This window comes from Melanotaenia boesemani, chromosome 16 (genome assembly GCF_017639745.1).
Source record: "Melanotaenia boesemani isolate fMelBoe1 chromosome 16, fMelBoe1.pri, whole genome shotgun sequence".
NCBI classification, from domain to species: Eukaryota; Metazoa; Chordata; class Actinopteri; order Atheriniformes; family Melanotaeniidae; genus Melanotaenia; species Melanotaenia boesemani.
Genome location: NC_055697.1, coordinates 12955685 through 12980814, shown reverse-complemented (window position 1 = coordinate 12980814; position 25130 = coordinate 12955685). Strand labels below are relative to the sequence as shown.

Genomic DNA, 25130 nt, shown 5'->3' with positions numbered 1-25130 from the left:
CAGTACTTTGAAATAGGTAAGATAAGTAGAGGAATGTTGAATTTAAGAGTACAACAATCTAAAAGTTCATGTTACATCACTGTTTACACATCTGAGTCACACATCTGCAGTAAAAGAAAGGCATCTGGCAGCTTATGATGTTAGCTTGTGGGGATTTTTAAAACAAGCTAATTACATTTATTTATTTGGGATAATTTATTACTTTTGAGTAAATTTTGAATGTTAGCATGCATGCTGCTGCAACCTGTGGGAAGGCAGAGCTGAACCATCAAACGTTGCCCACATTCAAGACATTTAGGTTATTACTCAGGTCAAACTGATGTTGGCATCCAGTCAAATAGGACTTGGCAGAGTTGGATGATCAAAGCCTAAACTGCTGCCACACGTACTCTTTTGCAGTTGGACAGAGAGCAAGCCGTCAGCTGTCTTCCAGTCAGCTAAAAATGGGCCTATAATGCTTCCTTTTTGCCCACAAATGGTTACTGTCAGCTTTAGAGTTCTCATTTGAGACACTGATAAATGTGTATTTCTGTAATTTGACACAGGACTAAATACTTATTAAACGCTTTCCCACCTAACTCAAAGTAAAACTTAGGGTTTTACAGGGTAGAGTACCTCAACATGCAAGAACTGAGGTTGAAATTACAGCTTTACTTCTCCTGGCTACATCAGTGACATCACTAATGTGCTTTATGCTTCTCTATTGTTTCCAGTGCCTGGGTACTCAGCATTGCAGTGGGTAACATGACATTATATCAGCATTAAAGACAAATAATGCTGACTATTTTTAATTCTTAGAGAACTGCTGTTTTCCAGGAAACAAACTTAGTGTGGAATTTTAAATCTGGGTTGTATTTGTCTGGTTGTAATAATAACAAACGTCTTACTCAAGTCCATTCACAATAAGCATCAAATATTCACTGCTCCTGTGCCATAGCGCCGTGTTGCAAGCAGCCTGCTGTCATCCACACTTTGGATAGTTTGCAGAAAGCGGGCCGGTCTCTGTGAAGCTCCTGTTATTCTGCCCACCTGCAGGGCAATGGGAGTGGAAGTCACAGCGGTCAAATAAGCAGACAGTCCAGCTTTCTGATGTTTCTACAGTTCTAGGTAGCATCCTATTCCCTCCTGTATGAACTGGGTGTGAAGGCCATTGCTCCACCAGCTCTGGAAGTCATACCAAATACATCACACTGACTCATAGACATCACAAGTCTGGAATTTCTGAAACAAGCCTAATGATTTTAGCTGAAATTAATAGTGGACGCCATTGCAAAAGATTTGTCCCCTTCTCATTTCCCCTCCAGCTATCCATCTTCCATCTGCCCTTTCTTTCTCCCATGTGATATCATATTCTAATATGAAAAGGAGTGACACGACCTCCGTAATGCTCTAACAAAAACAGTCTCCATATCTCTTTAACCTCATTTACCATCTTAAACATCACAATTTGCATGCCACTAATTGTGCTGCCTTTCCTCCATAATTCTTTCCTGCTTGAATGCAATTTGATTCTCCATCTTTTTTTGAGGGTCCCCTTCACTGCTAAACCCTCTGTTACTATTCTTTCTTCGTATTGTCCTCCGTATGTCCCTGCAGGATTAAATCCCACTTGTATGTTAGCAAATGAACTTGGGCAAGGGCGGCCACAGCTCCCCATCTTATTTCCTCCTACAGGGGACTACGGTAAGTGTTGCAGTTCTGCTTTGCTTCACGTGGATGGTTGCAAATTGCTTCAAGTCAAACAGCAAAATGAAGCTGAAAAATATGATGTAAATTTTATCTCAAAGAGCTATCATCACTGCAAATTTGGGGTTTAACCGATTTGCTGTGATCACTGTAGAGTGTCCCCCCTGTCAAGGTGCCAGATGCAGCATTGCCCCTGCTTGATCACAGGTATTAACTGGGATGAAGGCAGCCCTATAATGGCACTGCAGTTCACCTTTATACACTTCCCTAACATGCTTTTTAACTATACACACACATTTTATTAATTTGTTTGGCTTATTTTGTTTTTACCTTTTTCCTTTTCCAACCACAGATCAGAGTCAGAGTAATTCCAGTTTACATCTATACACACTTACAGTACTGCACAGAAGTGTTGAACCACCCCTAATTTCTTTATATGTTGTCAGGAAAATGTGAAATAGATTTACAGAGTCACTGAAAAATTGTATAAACACCTAAACTGCCAAAAAGCATCTTTGCAATTCCTTTAAGTAGTCATCAAGAATACTTATCCCGGCTTCTTTAAGGATATTTCAAAACTCTTTTTTTGGATGTTGGCTGCCTTTTGTTCTGTTCTGTCAAGATGAGCACACTCATTTAATAGTATTGAAGTCCAGGCTCTGGAGAGGATTCATCCCTCCATAAAACCTGTTGCCACTGATTTTCAGTCCAATTCTTGTGTCATTTGGCATACTTTAGCCTTTTTTTCCCTTGTTCGCCTTCTCTTAGAATGGCTTCTTGACAGCCACCTTTCCATTGAGAATGAGAGAAACAATAGATGATCAACTGAAGGTCTAGATGCATCTCTCAGGTCCTGTGGCAGGTGTTTGTTGTATTGTTTTTTTTTTTTGTGAATGGTATCACTTTCACTAGCTGTAATTAGTTTATTTGGCTTACCACTTCTTTGTTTGTCCTATTTTCTGAACAACTGTTTAAATACCCACTGCACAGCATGCAGAGATGTGGCAAATGCCCAGCTTTAAGGCTCCTTTGTTGGTACAAAAATACTATTTTGCATCAGTCTGTTTTCTTTTACACTCCTTATAAATGCAGCTAAAGAGATGAGAACAAATTATGTCTTTGCAATAAGCGATTAATAACAAAGTATCTAAAGATACTATTAGGCCTGTCGCGATAAGCAATAAGTCAATTAATTGAACGATAAGAAAATAAGAGCACGATAAGTTTGCCGGCCGCGATAATTTTTATTAGTCCCCCCTTTACCATAAACTGTGTATGACAATAGGTTTCACTATGGCGTATTTCGACTCAACGCTCTGGTTTGTTGCGGAGTGATCTCTCTGGTGTCATACTTGACTGCAGCATGTTGCAGCACGAGCCGGTAAGCCGCATTTGTTTTGCAGGGCTGCCAACACGCAATGGCCGTGAGACTTGCGCATTTAAGTGGCTTCTCACGCTCTCGCGCTAAACCTCCGATTCTCATGCTGAAATATGTAAATAAGTCGAATGGAGAAATAATAGATGCAAGCACCTCCTCTTTTATCATTTCGCTGCTCCCCACATGTAAGCAGAACACACACATCTAGCTTACGACGTCAGTACAAAGCCCCCACTTCCTGGTCTACCGTAATAACCCCTGTAATCCGCAGGCACATTACGCAAATAGAGTCAGCCTATATACTAGTGTTGTGCGATGTGTCTAACTTTGTGTGTGCGATCCAGCAGCTCAGTGCGTGTGAGAGTGAGCGTGAGCGCAGAGGGAGGAGAAGAAGAGCTTATGAGGAACGAGAGTAGCAGAAGAAGAAAAGGTGTGAAGAGAAGAGACGGAGCGGTTAGGCAGAACAGTCAGGAAAAACAATAACGGTGCGTTATAATAAAGCCGTTTCTCAGCACAACCGCTGTTTCCTTTTTTTTATGGTGCTCCACGCCGTGAGCGGCGAGAGAAGAGAGTAATTGGGAGTTAACCCCGAAGCCAACTCCACTTCGGCCCTGGAGAGGACGGATCTCCCCCGTGTCCTCCGACTACTATCGGCGGATAAGAAGCGGGAATGGTTAACACTAGCGTATTTGACAAAATACACATTAAGAGCAATGCCGGCTAATCGAGAGGTTTGGGAGGATTCCCAGTGGGCTGCATTACTTTTGGGCCGGCGTCCCGGCTTATGTGAAAAAGGCGCTTTTATTTATTTAGTTTATTGATCTTTGAAAATGTGTACTTGCATTATTATTATTATATTAGTTGAGAATGGTCTCAAAATGACACATTAGCGCTTTGCGCAATATTATCGTTTATCGCGATAATTTCTGAGAAAATTTATCGTACAGCTAAATTTGTTATCGTGACAGGCCTAGATACTATTTCAGAATTGTATAAATGGACACTGGTTCATCTTTTGAGTGTGGAACCTTTTTTATGCTTGAGTGATTTTTATGTTGGTGTTAAGAGTCTAAGCAAACAAAGAACTCATGCCTCTGAAAACTGCTACAAGCACTGGACTGGAAATGAATGAAATGTCCAATGTCATTCAGTCAAAAACTGGAAAACTATAGCTCAAGTTCATTTTAAAAGATTAAAATAAAGTCTGGGTCTTTGGAAGCAAAAATATACAGAGTTGCTGGATGACGCAATACTTTCACACAGCACTGAAAATTATCTAGCCATAATGCCATTGGAACATTAATAAGAGGGAGGTGGATCCCCAACGAATACTTTAAACTGCCTTGTATTTGATCAAGCACTAAAACCATTTTTCAACCGCCATCAAAATTTACCAAAAGGAAGGGATTCATATTCAAATTTCTGCTTCACAGCATCTAACATGAGACTGGGTGGCTTATTTACATCGCATTACCTGCTTCCTTTAAAGTTAAATCATATGGGATGATGGTTCTGCATCAACAATTTAACAAAGCCTTTACATCTTAGAAAATGTAAGTAATAGAAAAAGATGGATCACATTAGATAGATATTAATTAATAAAGTGTTTGGATTGATGTATGTTGCAAAAATTAAATACACATTTAATAAACAATTACTATAAAAGTCAAAATAAATTTAATTTGAAATATTATAAAAAAGGTAACGATAAAAGATTCAGATGGAAATTAATAAACGGATAATAAATTTTCATTGTTTAGTTTGTTGTCATAATTCAGTCTGATGTCACCAGAAAGGCAACAACAGCCTTGATTTTTTAAGGGTGGTTAAAATGAGAGATAAGTTTGTGGTTTTTTTTTATTTTGAGAGTGAGAGAGAGAGAGAGTCTGGTCTGAACTGGTTACTGTGGTAACCTAGAAAATGTAAGTGAAACCGGAATGAGATGGGAGAGCCAAATATAACCAAGTAAAACATGTCTTTAGCATCATTGCCCTTGTTTCGTGGGGGTGATTGTTTATATTTTTCAGATTTGTAAATGCTCACTGATATTTTTGCTTACAAATTACTCAACTGTTTTTAGTCCAATCTGACATATATCCACTTATATATGTGTGTGTATATATATACATATATATGTGTGTGTGTATATATATATATTGTATGGTAGATCTGAGCCTCTATTGCTCTGGTGCTCAAGGCCTGCTCCTGTGCAGCTATGATCGGTGCCTCTGTGCTGTCTTTCAGTCCAACCCTTGGTAGGCATTGGTAGGATTTCTCGATATCAGCCACTTCAGTTATCTGTCGGTGGTACATCCCATGGAGGGGCTTTTCCTACCATGATGGTTCCTCCACCACCACATGATCTGTTTTCCACTCATTTGAGTTCATGTCCATAAAGAGATGTATCATCACCATCGAAATAAGTCAGCTGAACTTAACATCGACAAAACTGTAACCAACATACCAGTTTTATTCCAGTAATACATTTCTCCATTATGATATTTTAAGCTTTTGTTGGATACAGTTAGTCCTCAGACTTGTTATTGATGCCATCATCATTTTAAAATTCCATTTCTTAAAATAAGCCATTTCACTTGAGAGCACTAAAAATGACAATAACTGAGGGTAAGCATTAAGAAGAGGAGGCATTAATTAAGTCCAGCAGGTAGCAGTTTATCATATATTCCAATTTATTCTTATTTTTTAAGACTGGCATTCATTTTTTCCACACAGTGTTGCTGACATAAAAGAAGCATTGGCAAACAATGTCTGCTAGCAACCTCAGGGAAAAATTTATTCTCCTCTTTAAATTCTTCATAGTGATTTAATGATCACTCACAAGATATCCACCTCAGACAAACATGCAGAAATAGAGAGAGGGGGTACTTGATGTAATGCAATGTTTAAAATTAGACAGAAACCTATTTCATCAAATGTTTCTGTGCAGAAAGGTTTTTGTACATTTACAGGAGTTCTGACACCTTGATTTGAAAGTGGTGACATTTCATGTGGGACCCACAAACACACACTTCTTTTATATCCTCACTTCATTTTATCGTGCACCAAAACACAATAAACTGCAGTAAAAGCAATAAAAGGAAGCCATACTTTGCTGAAATGTTGCATTTTTGTCTCCACAAAGGAAACTTACAGAAAAAGAAAACTCATAATGAAACTGATAATTTATAGTGACTCATTACAGCTACAAACCCTACTGAGCAGATAATAATAATCCATTTGTATTAAAAGCAACAAATTACACATTTCTCATGTTTGTTTACTCACTTTCCGTATTGACATGAAGTTTTGATTTATCAAACTTAAACAGCCTTTTTATGTTTTTAGCTTCTTCTCTGCTGACAGATGACACCTGAGACCTGATAACAGCTTTGATGGCTGCTCTAATGGTGTACTGCCACTCAACTGACAATTACAAGAATGGACTCAGCATCCTAATTAAGAGCTGCGTTAATTAAAACAGAACGAGCCTGATGGAGCTCTCTGGAGCTTTTTCAAACTGTTGTCAGACACTGAACGGCAGTAACTTTTTTGTCCCCTGAGAAAAACAAATGAATTCATACAGAGCTTGAACACAGGTGAGTGACAGCTGTGCTTTTCTGCAATCCACTTTTATGTGACTTTTCTTTTCTCTGACAAAAATTTAAAAAAAAATAAAGAAAATCGAGAGCTTTGAAATTCCCCTGACCTTGTGGTGCAGCCAGCACTGTATAGAAAGAGATCATGACAGACCTTTTGCAGGTTCTATTGATCTTTTCAGTTTATCAGCTTTGATTATTAGCCCCAGCTTGACCATTTGAGGTTAACTGTACACACTTTTAAACTCCATCCATCTTCATGTAAAAAACTCCTGCACACTTCTCCTCTGACCCCTTTAAATGTTGATGATGTAGAGCAAATGTTTGGCTGGTTTTTAAAAATGTTTTAAACCTAAATGTTCATTTATCCAAAGTGCATATGTCAAACTGAGACAACATCAGCAACCAAAGCTTTCATGCTTTCTATTAAGAGCTTATCCAAAATTATTGGCCACAGTTAAAAGCAACAAATAAGATTTTAATACTTTTGAGATATTCAAACAAATTCAGTTCTTACTAAGCAATGAGCTCCAAATTCAGATATCATAGCAGTTATTTCAATGTATAAGCTTTTGCTGACTTCACACCATTAAAAGGAGAGAAAGTGCTTGAAATTTACAGAGAGCAATGTTCTCTAAATACAGCTGCTTGTGCTTCAGAGTTAAACAAATGTCTGAGGGTAAGAGGGAGTCTGTTAGCTCTGCAAGAGCAGGTCATGTCAGACATTTAAATAGTGAGACAAACTGTTGTCATGGCACTCCTCATAACACACCTGTTATTGTCTTCAGTTACCAGCTATTTCCCAACTCCCATGCACCCTGATGCAAGATTGTACAATGAGCTTTCTGTGTAAAAAAGTCTTTATTATGTTCTTGTACAACACTGGTACAAAGTGCAGATTACTGACAATATCCGACCCACGCAGAGATAAGAAAGAGCAATAAACCCTTGAACTAACTGAACAACTGTTATTCTTCGCTGATCTGTTTCCTCTGCCTTCATGGGGAAAATTACAGAGCAGGAAACATGATTTGTCAAGAAAACAGAGATCAATTCGGGATGTAAAGTTCTGGTGAAAAGGTGAGTCACTACAAGATTCAGAGTGACTGAGCTCTGCAGACTGCAGTCATCATGATGCTTTCAGGGCACTACTCTTATGCTACATCTATATCAGCTGCCATTCTGACTGTTGCACCCTTTTGTTTTTACTGAACATCTTCCTCGACTACAGATCTCATCTTCACTCCACCTGAGCTCTGCAATTTAAACCCATACACATGGAGTCACATGAGCTGAATCAATCAGGCTCCAGCGAGGAACCAACAACTTGTTTCCTTCTTATTTAGATTTCTCCCTTCATGTGTCGGTTTGACATTTGACAACTGTCACAGCTCTTCTTCTGGGGGAACTGAGTCGCAGATGGGTTGAGAGGTTCATGCACAAATTGTGCTGCTGAAAGTGGCTCTGTGCTCGCGCACACGATTGTGTATACAACCGTGACCCAACAGGCCTTTTGGGAAGCTGCAGTTAAACTGAAGGATGCCAAGGAGCAACAGAAGGGGGGAGGGAAGGATTGCTGGCTTGGCCAAGGAGGAGACAAGTGTACAGTGCTGCAGCAATGCAGGAGCACAGAAATAGAAAAAGAGAGAAAAAAAGAGGAGGAAAAGTGTTAACAGTGCAAACCACATATCCCAGATGATGCCGTAAGCATGTTTAGAGTCATCTCGAAGAAGTTTATGCAACATGATTTATGTTGCTTATAACTTATGTACTGCATCACTGTTTCCTTGTTTCACTGCATATATGAAATATAATCCTGAGTTTAGCAGAAGCAAGAAGACCTGTTAAGGCAGACACTCCCTGCTGTGTCTCCCTTGCCTACTCCCTCCCCTGCCCTCTAAAAAAACAGCTCTCTCTGGAGGATACATGGCAGCAGAAGAGACACTCGGGACAATTAGCTAGCTCCCTATCAACTATGCTGTGAACAAGACCTTGAGCCCGTGGCAGATGTTTTAACTAACCAGCAGCATATGTGTGATGTATACATTTCCTTTGTTGTCATTCACCAACCGGATCCCAGCACCTTTCCAAGAAGCCCACTGCATAAAATGTAAACAGTCCGAAAAGAGACTGCTCATTTTCCACTATAAAGCCGTCCCCACCTTGTGCAAACCCATGGTGGCTTCTTCTATTTCATGCAATTCCATGACACACAAACGCATGCACCAACAAAAACAATGCATGGACGTGTAAACTGCCTCCCATCCAAGTTACAGCACAAATGCACAATGCACAGAGACAGACAAAGAGATCCGGTAATGCACTACGATCTGTGGCGTAAGGACTGCAAGCACTCAAAGAACAAATATCCTCTTCTCATCATAAAATTTTCATCCCGTGCAAGTTTGTTGGTGGGCCAAGTGCATTTCCTGGGGAAAAATATACACACTTAACCTTGAGCTGATCTTTTTAACATAATGCGCCTGCCTTATTGGAATCTATCTGGACGGTACTCACAGGAATACCAAGTGAAATGAGTTGTGGTCTGACAAAGCCAAGTTGGAGACGAGACAAAGGAAGGACAAAGTTGTAAGGGCGAGATGTCGCCATGCTGGATCTGTTGACTGTTTGTCATGTTCTACTGGGAGCTGTGACATGGATCAAAAGTTAGTGAATGTTGAACAATACATATCTTAAAGCTAAGTGGGTGACAATCACAGAAGCTGCAGACTGCAGATGACATCTCTGATTTTGAGGCACTGCAGAGAGCAACTGCAGCAATAAGTGCCCCAAACCATATGACAAACAATTCAATTTACAACTAAAGAAAAATTAAGCTTGGTTTGTAGGCAGTAACAACACATCTATTTCATTTCATCCATTACAAGATGTGATGGGAGAAACTGGCTTCCACAAACAGCTGCTTCATGTCAACAACACAGAATCAAAACAATGACAGCACTGTGGAAGGGTTGCTTTGAACATTTCTGAATGCATCTGAATAGATCTTTTTTTCTGGTATTATTTTACCAAGAGCCTGTCATTCAGAGGCCTCATCAATCTTCAAAGGCTTCTCCATTAAATGGGACCCATTATTAATCAACAGTTGGCTGAATATATCAGAAACAACATATAACACTCGATACTGAGACTTTAATGTCTCATATCATTACAAATGTATGTCTAACCCTTATTATGTCCCTGTTCAAACCTGGCTGGTCTGATTGCAAGTGGACAGCCATGTTCTAATAGCTACCCCAAGTTGAAACATGGTATTAATGGACCTCTTTTCAGGCAGGATTTCAAACCCTTCCTCGGTGTGACAGATGAGGGCAGCTTTATTGGTATAAGAATCTGTAATAGATGTGTAAGCATGGGGATTACGAGAAAAGCAAAAATGCAGAGAGCTGGAACAAAGCTGACTGCATGTGCCATGTTTTTTATGCTTTATCCTGAGTTAGAATAACATCAGCACCAAGCTTACCACATTTTTCTAAATTGAAAATATCTTATCTCCTTTGGTTTTGATGAAAACCAGCAGACTGTTGCTTCAGCCAACGTCTCAGACTAAATTCCTTCTTACTTGTTGCACAGGTGGAAAACCAAGAGTAAGGAAATGGTGAACAAGTGTCCCCCATGTTGCCACAACATGTGTTGATGGCTTACACTGTTTCCAAATAGTAGAAGACCCACATTTAATGTAGGTTAGGTCATCCCGGCGTGTGGTTTCTGATCAGCTGTGGTGTTGGGAGGAGGTAAGATAGACACGCTGCAGCCTGCTGGTAATCACCCTGTCTTTATCTGCAGTAGCGTGCTGAGGCTCAGGAGGAGAAGAAGGCATCCTGGTGCAGCCAGCTCAGACTGATCATCGTTCGTTACAGTATTTATTTAATAACTCCCAGGCAAACCAGGCAGCTGTGTGAGTGTCTGCTTCTGTCACAGAGGTGTCCCCGCAGAGAATGGCTGAGCTGCAATGGTCTTTTACAGTCTGGTATAAAAGCTGTATGTTGATGTTCTTTTCCAATCAGCTCAGTATTTTATGTAGACTTAAAGACATTGAACTGAATTTTATTTTGTTTGGGCTTCCACATAGTAAGCAGTTGTGCTGATGCTGAAAACTTGTCTTGTGCATTTGTTTTCTTAGTATTGTTATCAATAAAATAAATTTAATCAGTTCCTGTACCTATTTCATGAAAAACAACAGGAAACCTCCCGTCCCTCTTATGTTAATTTCTGCAGCAACAAAGGACAAAGCACTTGTGTGTGCAGCGGCAGAGCTCAGAATCTGTCCTGTCAGTCCTGGAAGTCACTGGCCAGAATTTTTTAGTGTTGAATTGCACATATTTCTAATTTTCTTATTCAATAGGTGCACTTTCTCCATTTTAACCTTCCCAGTTCCCAGTAATATATGCTGAACACATAACGGCATCTATAAAAGGCCCCACCATTTCACCTATACCTTTCCTTTCTTGATGAAATCCCAGACATGGAACTGAAAATAAAACATTTAAATGTAATGAGGCAGAAGCACCAAATGCCCTGATGCCCACCATCAGAACCAAATAGAAAGCTTTTTATGGGTGTAATATAAACAGCCAGCTGTCATATCTTACAGAAAGTCAATGAGCATTGAGGCTATGATTTAAATCACCAAATTTGATCATTTTTGGCTGTAATATCTTTAATGTTTCTCAAACTTTTACATTCAAATAGCTTATTTGCTTATGTGTGAGGTGTCAGGAAATCTGTATACTCATAACTGTCAGCAGAACTCTCATAATCATAATCATAACTGTCATGTCTGGGCAGTGTTAAAGACTTATTTCAACCCAACACAAAGCAAAAGTTGACACAAGAAACAACAGAGCAACTAGGAGTGCTTGTGGATGTATTGGAGGAAATATAGCTTTTTTCTTCAGAAACTAGTTTACAGTAAAACTTAAGACAAATTAAAAGTTTGCATGTCTTTTCTGAAAAGGTTTATTGATACTAGGCTCTGCAACATCAGTGACTGGTTATTTAATGTTTGTTTACTACTCTCATACGCTGCCTGCTTCATAACTGAGCTTATTGAAATGTTTAAGGAAAAAAAAGTGTAAACACACATACTTAGAGCTGTTCACTTGCAGATGACCCAGTATGCAAAATAACAGCCTCTAAAATACATCTAGACTGAGTTTGATGTATTTAAATAATCTAAATAGAACAAACTGCCCATCTGCTGAAAATCTTTAGATAGTTGGCGGCTTCAGAAGGCACAATGACTCAGGTTATAATATTTACCTGGCTCATGTCCATCTATACCACAACAACCTAAATTTTGGCTTCATGATGACAGAGGAATTTTCAAATTGACCTTTTGAAATGACTTTAACAAGTGCAAAGCTGATGAAGGTGTCAGAAAAAGCTGACAATGCTGAGGCTCTCTGCTGTCCAGAGCAGGCTGCATCAATAAGCCAGTCACATACAGAAGTGACCTCATATTGATGAAATATGGATTTGCTCTTGAGGTCGTAAAATGGCACAGAAATCAATAACTGCCCGAATGAGACAATTTTTTTTCCCTCCCATTTTCTTTAAGAAACACACACACACACACACACACACACACAAGCATGCAGAAGCACTAACCTGTGGAGACAGGGCAGTGGTAGGCTGAGTGAACAGTGTGGAGTGGGCTGCTGACCGTGGGCCATGTGCTCTCCTGATGGTCTGGCGGGTGAAAGGAGCAGGCAGTACCTCCTGCTGGAGGAAACATACAAAGAGACAAATGTGTCAAGCTGGGTAGCATCATCACTGGCTCAGACAAAATAACTACAGTAACACAAATGAAAATCATCAACTTTAACCATTTTCAGCTGAAGATACCATCGGGGCTTCTGCAGATAACCGTGAGTCAAGCAGAAGCTTGAAAAAAATATCACATGAAAGTGTTTTTTTTTTTTGTTTGTTTTTTGTAATAGGCCCCAGATTCTTCTTTTTTGTTTTATTGGGAAATCAAAGTCGGGCATGTGAGACAGTAGAATATGAAGGGAAATGTCCTGCATGTCTTTTATAAAGCATGTCAGTCGCTCCCCGCTGCTGCAACTGATACCAAGAGATGAAAGACATGACCAGCTTGCAGCTGCTGCACCCAACGAGCACCAAGATTAACAGCGACATATTTTGCAAACATGGAAATGTTGAGCTGTATGTGGTTGTTTAAAAGACAGATTTCATTTACTGGCTGCTCCATACTTTGGGAAAGAATCTCAGAAGTACGGGTGTCTTTTAGATTTAAGGTTAAGATGCATGGCTGCAGAATTTGTCAGTGACTGTCCTCACACAGACAGAAGTACAAACAGGTGTGTCTGTGTGTGTGTGTCTGTGTGTGAGTGAGTGGACAAGTGTATGACAAAGAGCCATGGTAGAGCAGAATGCCTAAAATACTTTCACCTTCAAAGCATGCACTCAGGTGTTCCCTACCTCCCAGCACTAAGGAAAGATTAGATTGAGATAAAGTGGAATTTAAACACAGAGAGCACCTTGACTCTTCACACAACCAGGGAAGCTCGCTTATTATTCATTTTAGACCCATGAATGAGGACTTGTTTGGTGTCTGGCCTTGTTTGGTGTTTGATCAAAAACACTTTTAGATTGCAAGTTTTAAGTGATAACAATAAAAAAATGCAAGGTGTGAAAATTATATTGTTTTCATTCACCAACAGCAGTATATTTCAGAGGCAAAGCTGCCAAAATATGTACTAAACTGAATTTAAAGATAAGAAAAAACAATAAAAAGTGTGAAAAACCCAGATTATTTTTAAAGTCATTGATTTTTCATGCAAAGACTCATGTAAAATCTGTTCATTTCAGTCTCCTTTGACCCAATATTAATGTTTTGTAGCATTTTTTCCTCTTTAGAAACACTCATTTTGTTGTGTTTGCCACATAAGGCAGCAATATTTTGGCTGAGAAAGCGCAGACATCAGCCAATTACAGCACACAAGTGTGAGGAATATGAAAACATGATAATCAGTTCAAATCATCATCTCCTCCCACCTCCCTGTGTGCAGACATCTTTTTCGCACACATTAAGGGTGACGTATAAGGCCTAAAAAAAATCTAGGAAAACTAGTGTGTGTGCATATTTAAAACCAAACAAGTTTCACAACATTTCCAGAAATATATTCTTTCCCTAACCTAATGTGGGGCCTTTCTGTAAACATTTAATTTTTCCTTTTTAAAAAAATCCGGATATCATGCATTGGTGAATTCTCACGTTTGTACCCTTAGATTCCCTTTTTTAGGTTTTTTAAAAAAGCTCTAGGAGCTCTTCAAGTAACAGAGCTTTTCATGATACCTCTGCTCTTGTTTAGCTAATATGAACATATGAGATGGATTGAAGTCACAGAAACAAACTATAAACACACAGTTAAACTACTCCAATATAAGCGGCTGATGAGAACATATAACCAGTCACACTCCATCATATGTCCAGTGATTTCCCAGGTATCTACACTAAATGTTGAAATGAAAAAGGAACCCTTCTTCACTGTGTATAAGAATGTCCAAAAATTCAGAAATTCTGGGAAAATGTTATCAAGTGTTTGTCAGAGCTGTTTAATTTAAAAATTCTTCTAAATATTAAACTTTGTGTGCTTGGAATTTACCCAGCAGACTTGGCACAAACAAAGAAACAGATGAAATTACTTTACTTTGGTCTTCTTCAAGCCTGGAGAGCTACTGCACTGTGCTGAAAGAATACGGATGCTCCTTCTTTGAGACTCTGGATAAAGGAACTTGCAGAATGTATTGGCCTGGAGGGATTAACACATATGGCCAGTTGTAAACAAAAACGCATTATAAATCTTAGGGAACCTTATATAAGCATTTTAAAAACTGAAAACAGAGCTAATCTATAAAGATATGACATTTCTATGTTTTAGGACTACTTCTATGTTTTAATTTTTATATATTGTTTGAAGTTTAGATGTTTGTGCTCCAATTCGTAGCTAGAAAGTAATTGAACAAGCCATTCTTTTTAAATGATCCCTTCAAATAAGTCCAGCGAAGACCATGAATTGCTGGATACTCTTTCTGCATGCAGCAGCTGATGGACGAGATGCACCTTTAGGCGGGTACCAAGAGGGTTTGATCAGTGCCTTCACAGGGCCAACACACTCAAACTGTAAGCAGTTTGGAGAGGTGTGGCATTGGTTTGCAACTCTAATGGCTTATCATCTGTGTCCAAATGTCCATCACTTTAGTCAACAACGATATCTGCTTTAATAACTTTTCTCTCACATTACACACACAATTACTTTTATTTAACAACTTTCGAACTTGCTGAATTACATTTAACATGTCCATTTAAACGAAAGCCAGGGTTAAGAGAGATCACAAAGAACTATTTAGTAAATTAAGTCTGTGGTGCATCTTGGAGCTGTTCCACAAAAAAACAGAGTCATGTTAACTTCTGCAGAAGTTCAGAACCAGCCAAGCTCAAAGTTTAGCTATCCTGGGGTGGTGCAGCGATAACGTGCCTCCTCCTCTTAGTGCCTAAAACTGCAAACAAGCAAAACTAATTCTTAAAAGTATTGTTGAGGATACCCTAATGAAACAGACTTTTGATTGTTAATAACTGTATTTGGAGGTCTACTGTGCACAAACGGCAGCAGACTATTAGGTTCCTAAAGAGTCCAATTTCAACATCTAACTACACTTGTCATACTCTGAAGCAATGTGCAATGAAGCGAGTGTAATATTAAAGCAAGACTTTCAGACAATGTTGTCACCATTTAGATAGCCAAAACACCTTCATACTGAAATCACATGTTGAAGGAGGATTATTGACTCTTCCTTATCTATGAGAAGCCAGGCATACAGCATCAGCTCGTAGGGGGCCTCAAGATTCTATAGTGACTAGAAAAGTGTCAGTGAACTGACAAGAGAGCCTCCTCTAGTCTGTGACTGCAAAAAAAGAACGGCATCTGTAGAGTTCCCAATGCTGTAATGTGGAATATTCACTGAAGCTTGGCCTCATTTTCTTTTTGGCAGCATAGGCCAGCTGCAGCAATACACTTGTAGAATAATATATTTGGTTAATAAGCTCCAGTTTAATGTGTTGTGCAAAAATTGAGCCTGGGGTCTACAAAATGAACATAATACAAACATTTACCCATTTTTATATCTGATGGTAATTGAATGCTTTATAATTGGCCCTAAATGCTACAACACCAACAAAACCTGCAAACAATGAAGCCCCTTCAGTTTGTATAGGACCCAAAAAGCCAAGAAATTGGCTCTCGTTGACACTTCCACCACATTAGATACAGAAATCAATGAAAAAGACAGAAACTATTAAAAAAAAGACACAAAAGCCAGCCATGACATAATGTCCTAAGCTAGAAGATATAAATGTTGCTTTAAAGCAAATAACTGGTTCCCATATACATTTGTGTCAATGAAAATGTGACTTAGTACTCCTGTATGTATGTACAGTATAACCTGTATGAAGTGTCTGACAGCCGATGCTGTGACCGCTCTGTGCCACCAGACCTGCAACACAGAGAGAGGGGGTGGAGGGGATGGCTCCATCTACTTCTGTTGATTAGATTGCTACAGAGAGCAGCTGCTCTTTCTAGATACTACCTAACAGAGTTAGATCATACTGAATGTATATGCACTCAACTGCATCACTTTGTCCTCTTGACACACAAGGTCCCAGCGGGTTGAATACCTACTGAGAACACCTGTTATATTGGATAAAATAAAATAAAGCAACAAGCAAGGGAGAGGAAAGCAGCAAGTCTGACGTAATAAAGCAGAGAGCATGTCATTTTGTTACCTAGCCAGCAGCAGAAAATAAGATTTCCATGCATACACTGCAAACGAGTTGTAAATAGCCTTGAAGAAGTGTTTGGCAATAAACCTGTTGCAAAATCTGGCAAGATAACTCCAAGCAGATACCAGGTTTTCAATGAATGAGACAAAAGCATGTGTTGATATGCTGATTTCTTCACTTTTGAAACATTTTATAGAAAACCAAAAGGTCTGCAGCTGTGATAAAGTCAAATTTTTCACCATCAGAGGTCTAATAGGATTAATACAGAGTAAGCATCATTTTCTTCATGTTGACATTCGCAATGATTTTCCTCTGCACTATCTCTAGAGTAAAAACATGTTGCTGCCAGAAAATCCGGATGTGTTTTTTGAGTACAGACTCAGTTTTTTTTCCTCCAAATTTTAGATAATATACATCCACACCTCATCACGTTTGGCACATTTGTGACTAAGACAGAAACATGCTTTATACTCCTTGCCACACAGAGAAATTAAGTGTCCACTGGCTGCCATGTATTGATTTAGTGATTGACTTATGGCAGAGTGTGTTATGAGCTTCATGCTGCTCAGGGACCCATACCCACTGATAACAGACGTTTCAAACCTAAACCTTTCATGAGGCTCAGCTCACAGCGTCTGCAGCAACACCAACTGTAATCACAGATAGCTGCTTCCCATGTTGTCAGTCTGCATGTTTAACACCTGAGTGTTACCTGATCTGCCGCAGCTTATCCTGGAGTGCTTACATCAGTTCTAAGCCACGGTGAACCAGACTCCCAGCATCCTGTCACCACTGCACATTCCGCAATGCATGAAGTGGCATGTTCCTGACCAGCTTTAATTACTGGAAACGACTCATCAGCAATGTCCAGAAGACTCGGATGTCTAGCTAATGGTTAATCTTAGATGTCACAGATGCTAAGTTATGTGGGGCACTGTGTTGTGATTGCGTGCGGGAGTCCTCATTAGAGGCAGTGTTTCACTGTGATTACAGCACATCTATTCAGAGCTGACAAGCCACAACAAATACATGCTCAGTATATGTAATTATTTAGGTCCTAGTCAAAATTTCTGGTTCTCTGAATAGCTAGAAGGCACGAGGATAAAGATACTGGTGTGGTAAAACATTCAGCTTTCCCTTCATGAGTTAGTCCAGAGTGAGAGTTCTCTTGTAGAAGCTATAATTTTTTTTAGCTGTTTTATATATGACATAATGTTTACTTCAAGAATTTGCTATTATATTGAACCAAATCCTCCCTCTACCAGTGTAATGTTACCCCCTCCCACTGGCTGCAACAGAATCCCACAGCATGATCGATCTACTCTCAAGCTTTTTGGTCAGAGAGATGTTATTTTCATCAAATTCTGTGCCTCTTTTCCCCCCCAAGATTCCCTTTCCTCACTGTGTTTAAAACTTTCTCTTTAAAAATCCATCAGGATTTGTTTTCACAATGCATCAGAAATGTTTCATATTCTAATCTTCAACTTGCCAAGCGAAATCTTTAGGTGAAGACACACAAAACACTGTCCTTTGCTGATTCTTTATTTGTGCAGAGAAAAGTGGCACACAACCAGCCCATACTGCTAAATAGATACAGATTGCTGAAATGAAAACATTTCAAAACCTGAGGTCCCCCAATTAGATGGCTCCAAGAACAGATAGTGCCAAACTGTGCTAAAAATGGACATTTTGGAGACCTCATTTGAACTGTCAGCACTAAAACCTCTCCAATTTTGTTCTACTTTAACAAATTTAGCTTTAGCTGAGATGATGTTTACATACAGTACTATGAATTGATTGAAGTTTAAAGCTACAGCTGTATCATTTTAGAGGGATATTTATATTCATCCCCAAAGTGTTTGCTTTGTATTTTTTTTTAGGCAAGCCTGAAACTTTTTTCATTTGTGCTATGTGCAATCTTCATTATTCTGCACCAATAAGATACAGTATATACTGATAATTAGACATCTTAAAGAATCTTACAAATATTCTCATTATTATGGCTCCAAAAATATTCAAATCAACCAAGTGCATAAAAAATAATGAACTTTTAAATGTTTAAATGCAAAGCTGGATTTTTCATTGAGACCTTTTAAAGTGTGTTTATTCTTCTACACAATGATAAGAACCCAAAGTTTTGCATAACGTGTAATTATCAGCATGGATTTATTCATTATAATATCCTATAGATCCACCCCTGAGAACTGCCCTAATAAAGTTGCTGGATGAGATTTTAACTATGCCTCAGACAGAAGTTTTAATATAAAAGAATGGAGAGAAAGAGTGTTTCTCTGTACCTCTGCCTGGCTTTAACAAGCTGGCTAGTTATAGTAATAACAAGACACAGAACCCTGGCGGGTGGTCAGAACATGGTATGTGCTTTCACACAGCACATTATATCAGCCCAGGATCAGTATGCGTTTGAAAGATAAGTGCAGACAAATGAATGGGAATGCTATTAGTTCCCTGTAAGTGATATAACCTCTGCGGGTGAGGTGCAATGGACGGAGTCTTAAAAAGAGAGGGGCCACCACTAATGCATGACGGTCATTTTTATTTTGTCCTTGTGTGCTCACACAGCAAATTTACGCTGCATGTTGAAGTATATAAAAATGATCAGAACTGTGTGTGAAATCCTGCTATAAGTGTGACCTGGAAAACTGACTTTTGGATGACTCTGCATAAAAGTAATTCATACTTATTGTTCAGTTTAAGTGATTCACTTTCTGATTTGGCCATCTTTCTTTTAGACGCCCTTATCTTAATCTCTCAGCTATTCTTCCTGTCTGGTTCATTCACCCTTCTGCTTCTTTGGTACTTGTTGGAGAGATGCAGTGAGCCCCGGGAAGAGCAGGCAATCACTGGTCACTGAAAGAAGAGATGAAGAGAGCAAGATAGGAGAGGAGAAGAGGAGACGTAAATGAAATTTCCAACACATTAAGCACAAGCAGTGCCACCCACTGCCTGCACATGACTACTGAGTGACTGCTGGCCAATGAGAGTACTTTATAGCCAAGGAGAATTGATCGATTTACAGGGGTTCCCTGGATGTTCTCTGATGATAGGCAGGCATGACAGAGGCTCAAGGGTGGACAGAAAATAACCTGTCCAGGTAATAAGGGTGATGTGATAGACTCAAACTAACCATTTTGCAAACAATCATATTCCCAGTGAACCTGCCCGTCGGTTGAAGGACACGGAAACCATTATGCCTGGATGGAGGTGAGAGTGGTTGTTTGAACTCAGTTGCAGGGCTGGATAAAGAAATCGCTGCAGCCACACTTCGGGGTCCTACAAACCAATATACACCAGAGAAATGTGAGCATTCACCAGCATGTGTGTGTGTGATGTAAACATGTCCTACCCCTTTGCCATTTATTCACACTCTACATGGAATGCGAACATGCAGACAGAGAGGGTGATATAGGTGGACTAAGCAGAGATAAATGTTGGCAGGTTAGTGAATCCTCCTGTAGCAGAGATGAATGGATGGGCTGAAATTGCCTTCATTCATAATAGAATACAGCAACAGAGCAGCTTCGTTCCCATGTGTCTTAAGGACTATAGGAGCAGAGAAGGGCAGGAAAAGACACTGTAGGACAGAACATCTCACTTAAAGACATTTTCTGATTTATTGCCTCAGGTGTTGCCCAAATAAAGCTTATAATGCAGAATGAGCAACAGCACAACGTTGCTAGCATTGCTGGAGAGCCGGAATGGCCTGGAAGTGCCAGAGCGAACACTGCTGACTTTATCAGATTATTAAAGCCCAACCTATTCCATGTAGCTTTAAGGGGAGGTCTTAAATCCTGTGAGCAGAAATAAATTCAAGACTAGGAAAGTACAAAGACATTTTAGAACCTTGTGGATAGAGAGGCATTCAAAAATATTGCACAGAATGTGTCCTTTTTGTATTGTCTACGTTGTATAAAAGACACGCACATACTTCCCAACCATGTTGATAAACCTAATGATCAGAAGTGAAGAGTAATAGCGTGGGCGTGAGGGGGAGGAAGCACAGGCACAAGCCAGAGAGTTGGCACCAGAGATGAGAGGAGGGATTGTGTAGGAAAAAAAAAAACTGTCTGTGAGTGTGTTTTTCTGCATGGCTGTTGGGCTGTGTTTGTGTAGTGATTACAAAGTGCTCATTCTTAGCATCAGTCAGATCCACAAATAGCAAGAACCACCCACTGGTACAGTGTTATAGGAATAGCTGCAGTAAATTATAATATTAGAGAAGAGAGGGGCACACTTGCAATTTTGAGAATAAAGCCATCATGATCAACATTTAACTTTAAGTATAAAGAGGAATAACAGCCAAATGTTATATTACAGCACTCCTTAATATCTGAAGTTAGTGACTGTAACCCTGCCCAGCCAGGGAAAACAGCCATGAAGTTTTTTTTAAAGCTTTACATCTTTTTGGGTCTCTAAACAGGAAGTAACTGCTTTTGAAAGTTTTGGTATGAGAACTAGGGGAGTTGAATTTAATCCATTCTATGATGCATCATGATGAGAATATGGACGATTCTGCATCGATGCAGCAACAAAACATAATTGATAAGTAATGTAATGTATATACTGAGATGAGCTGCATGCTTGCATGTGTGGTATTATTTAGCCTGGTGCAACAGCTCAGCAGATCCAAGGCTGAATAATTTTGAAACCTTTACTAAGGAAAACTGCTAAATTAAGCAAACATATAGAAAATACATCAAGTATATCACTGGAAATAATTTCATTGTCTCAGGGAAATTACATAATATTACACATGAAAATGTATAAAATCTGATAAGTTAGCTGAGCTTACCCTCTAAAATCACAGAGCGGGCGCCAGAGAAAGCCGGATCCTCTCCAATTGAGGGGCGTGGACAGGCACCACTCATTACCATTGAAAGGTTCAGACACAAAAACATCCTGTTCACTGGTAGAGCCTCCCTAGAGTCACATTTGGAATGGCTGAAATTAAGGACCAAGGCTGAATTTGGGGTAATACACTTTGAAAACAGTGTTGTTGGACCTCTGACACCCATATGAAATTTTTGAAAAAAATGTATAATATAGGACCTTTAAGAGGCAAATATTTTCTGGCTATAAAGGCGAACATATAAAACATTTTAACTTCCATATTCTGGCTGAAGTAACCATGGACAGAATGAAGAGACAAAACGTCCTGCTTTACTGCAAGAAATCTCATCACAAGAGGACTGCGTAACAATTTTTGATAACACAATGTCACATTATAGTAATGTTAAACAGGAAGTTCATAGTTATCTGACTGCTTGTATTAATTGATGAAGAAAGTAATAATGTGCAGTGTTAAAGAAAACTGAAGATGCAACACAGTGATGCATCGTGATGCATTGTTGAATCGAATTGAATCATTAACAAGATAATCGTAATTGAATCGTTAGACCAGCGAAGATGCCCAGCCCTAATGAGAACATAGACTTACTGAACACCATCTCTGCAGGATGAGACTCACTCTACACAGCTTTCCTTTGACTGTAAATTTGTCCAGAGTGGCATCACAGCACTGCAGATCAGCTTTTACCACAATTTGAGCCTGGGCTGTAACTTTAGCCCGCTACAATCAAACTTCTTTTTATGGACCTGTCATTTTTTTCTAGTGAAACCAAAGCTAACATACCAGCTTCCATATAGAGGAGGTTTCTAAGTACAAGTTAGTTATACACCATGGTCTTACTAAACAGCCAAAAAAAAAACTGCTGAACTATGAAAGTGAAATGCCGAAGTGTTTTGATTACACTTTTGCTATATACTTCCATATCGACACATCTGAAAAACCACCCCATGAGAGCATAAAAACTTTTAAGCGATATTTGAATTTTTTCAAAATGTAGGTGTTTCCATTACCAGTTTTTTAATGCAATATTTAGGTTTGCAGAATTCTAGGGGTAATGGAAACACACCTACAGATGAAACAACTATTCTTATCCATAAAGACTGATTAAATTAATTGGTTGGTCAGCTTCCAAAGACATCTTGAAGACACACAGGCCTAAATGACCATGCTCACCACCATGATGTGGGAAACTGTAGTTATTATTTGAATCAATGAATCCCAGTCTGTTTAAATAAGCATTTCTGACAGAACAGAGTGATGAGCGTGATATGCTGTAAACCAAAATTCATTTTGTAAATTAAAATTAATCACTAGGGTACAGAAAAGTTATGAGTTAAACAGCAATAAAACAAAATAATAAATAAACAGACAGCAAATATTAATCTTTATTCATTTTCCCCGTGGGTTTTCACAGCAAATGTAAAATATGAAAAGAAAAGTTGAGGAGCTGCAACTCTTTAAATGATTTCTGATAAAAATGTGTAAAAAGTGCTATATTTATTTAAAAGACCCAACTGAGTACATGAAAATAAAGTGTAAGAGACATTTTAAAACTTTTTTATATTCATATAATTTCTTTGCCAGGAATAATGTTGCACTGTGTCATGTAAGATACATGGAGAAGTCATTTCACATCGGTAGCAGAGATTGTGAGATGGATAACCTTCAATCTGGACAAAGGACATTTTCATGGTGCAAAGAGTTACCCAGGCAACAGCCACGGTGGGATTTTTGAATATCTCCACCAACCTGTGTATTTACTGATCTTCCCACCTAAAAATCCACTTCTTTTTTTCTTTTTTTAAATCACATGCGCATGAACTTTGTGGCCTTTATTTTTGGCTAAAGGAATTTCTCACATATTTTCTAAATGCCAAATGTGAAAAACAGGGATTTACAACACAGCTCAATATATTGTAACTTGAAACACTGCCCAAGGCTAACCAAAATCCCTCTAACTGAGCTACTATTACATATCAAAAACAGGAGACACTTATAGCCCCTGTCTGCATTCTCACAGTCTCCCTTTATCAATTTCCTTTATATCCAGTTCATGCCCAGGCTGGGAATTCCCAAGGGATCCCCTCAGGATCTGGGTAGATAGGTAAAAGCTCCAACAGCAGGGGCTAGAGCTAGAGGTACTTTGCAAATCCATTCAGATGCTAAGCTCAGCTTTTCTACCCCCTCACACCTTACCTATTTTCCCTTAGAAAGAAAAAGAAGCAGCTAGGTTGATATCTGGCAGCAATCTGGATGGATATCAAACCTTTTTACTCTTTGAAATGGCTGTGTGGAAGAATAAGTTGCTAACCTATTGTTACCATGCAGACAATTGTCTTCTTTATGCTTAAAACATTAGAGCTCTTGTGCAGATGGGCTACACAGCAGGCAAAACAGTACAGATGGCATGTAATTAATGGCGTTCCAAAAAAGCATACATGGTGAATTTTTCCCTACTCATGGTGGAAACACGGTAGCTTTTTTCCCCCTCTCATTTTATTTAATTTTCATTCCTATGTGACAGAAACTCAGAAGGCCCCAGGGACAACAGTCACACTCTGCTACCCACAACAGCAGAACGAGGAAAGAGCTGAAAGAAAAGCATTCAGATGCTGTAATTTTATACAGCTGCCACATGCTGGACATGTGGTCACTTTTAAATATTGCAAGAGTGCCAATGTGCAACACACAAGCCTCATTCAGACCGTGATTCAGGACATGGCGGCTGCTCAGCAGCTTCACATGCTTCTACTCATACTCTAGTCTATGAAAATAAGATTTAAATCAGTGTGTCTATACACAGAAGAGGGAGGGAAAGGAACGCTGCTGCATTTGTTTTGCATACCATCTCTGTGTGCGTGTTGTATTAAAAGAGGCAGAGTGGAGTACACTTGTCAAGTGAAATGGGGATACTAGGGAAGCTGTAATTTAAGTGGACAGAAATCTTCAAACAGTAAAAAGGAACTGTTTTGTTGTTTGTCTTTCCTGGAATCCCATGACAACAATGTCATAGCAACAATGGAGTGCCAAGTAAACACATATTTTTACCATAAGTCAGAGTCGTATCCTCCACAATGACTGTCTAACGATAAAACCGAAGCACAATGAAGCCTGTCTCCATGGAAGTGCACTTTCCAATAGAGTCTCCTCTCCATCATTTCCTCAAACCTATTTATAGAATGACAGACCACTAGCAAGCTGGCAAAGGATGAGTTACAGTATAGTGAGGATGGAACTGTCTAGTATTTCCATTTCTCTCAGCTGCTGCCTGTTTTTTTTCCCCTCGCAGCTTCCTTGTAAATCAAAAGCTTAACACAAACAGCTGACTCAAAATCTCCATCCTCACAAAAGAAAGCAGGGTTAAAAGTTCCAGGCTGATGCAAGGCTAGCAAAATGTACACTTACAGACAGTAGCGTGCAGATAGTGGACAGAGGGGCTGCACTGACCTTCCCTGACAGGAAGTCATGGGACCCACGGTCTGTTGTTTTTCAAGCTCCGTGTGCAGAATGAAGATGAGAGAACCACAGCAGTTTGAGGTCAACAGATTCCCTCTTAATCTCCATCAAGGCAAGGGTTAAAAGCTACACGGAACACGGGTAGCAGAGTTAATAAATAGAAAGATATTTCCTGTTGCCCACACGGCTCGGTCATGCAGCAGAGGGTGAAGTAGAACGGCTGCAACATTCCCTAAAGCCTGTTAAACGAGCAGATCTCTACCTGTGTGTCAGCAAACACTGTCACAGCCTGAGGGCAAAGTCTCTGCTAGCCCTGCTAAT

At 39.3% G+C, this 25130-nt stretch overlaps 1 protein-coding gene across 2 annotated transcripts in view; it reads right to left on the bottom strand.

The window, feature by feature from the left end:
* Positions 1–25130, bottom strand: part of mcu (mitochondrial calcium uniporter) — a 51218-nt gene that overhangs the window by 15386 nt on the left and 10702 nt on the right. The window contains exon 2 of one of the 2 annotated variants that reach the window (XM_042009965.1): positions 12292–12402. In XM_042009965.1, the coding sequence (XP_041865899.1) occupies positions 12292–12402 (111 nt within the window). Of the gene's footprint in view, positions 1–12291; positions 12406–25130 lie in introns of both variants that reach the window. The other variant, XM_042009964.1, reaches the window with a different exon arrangement.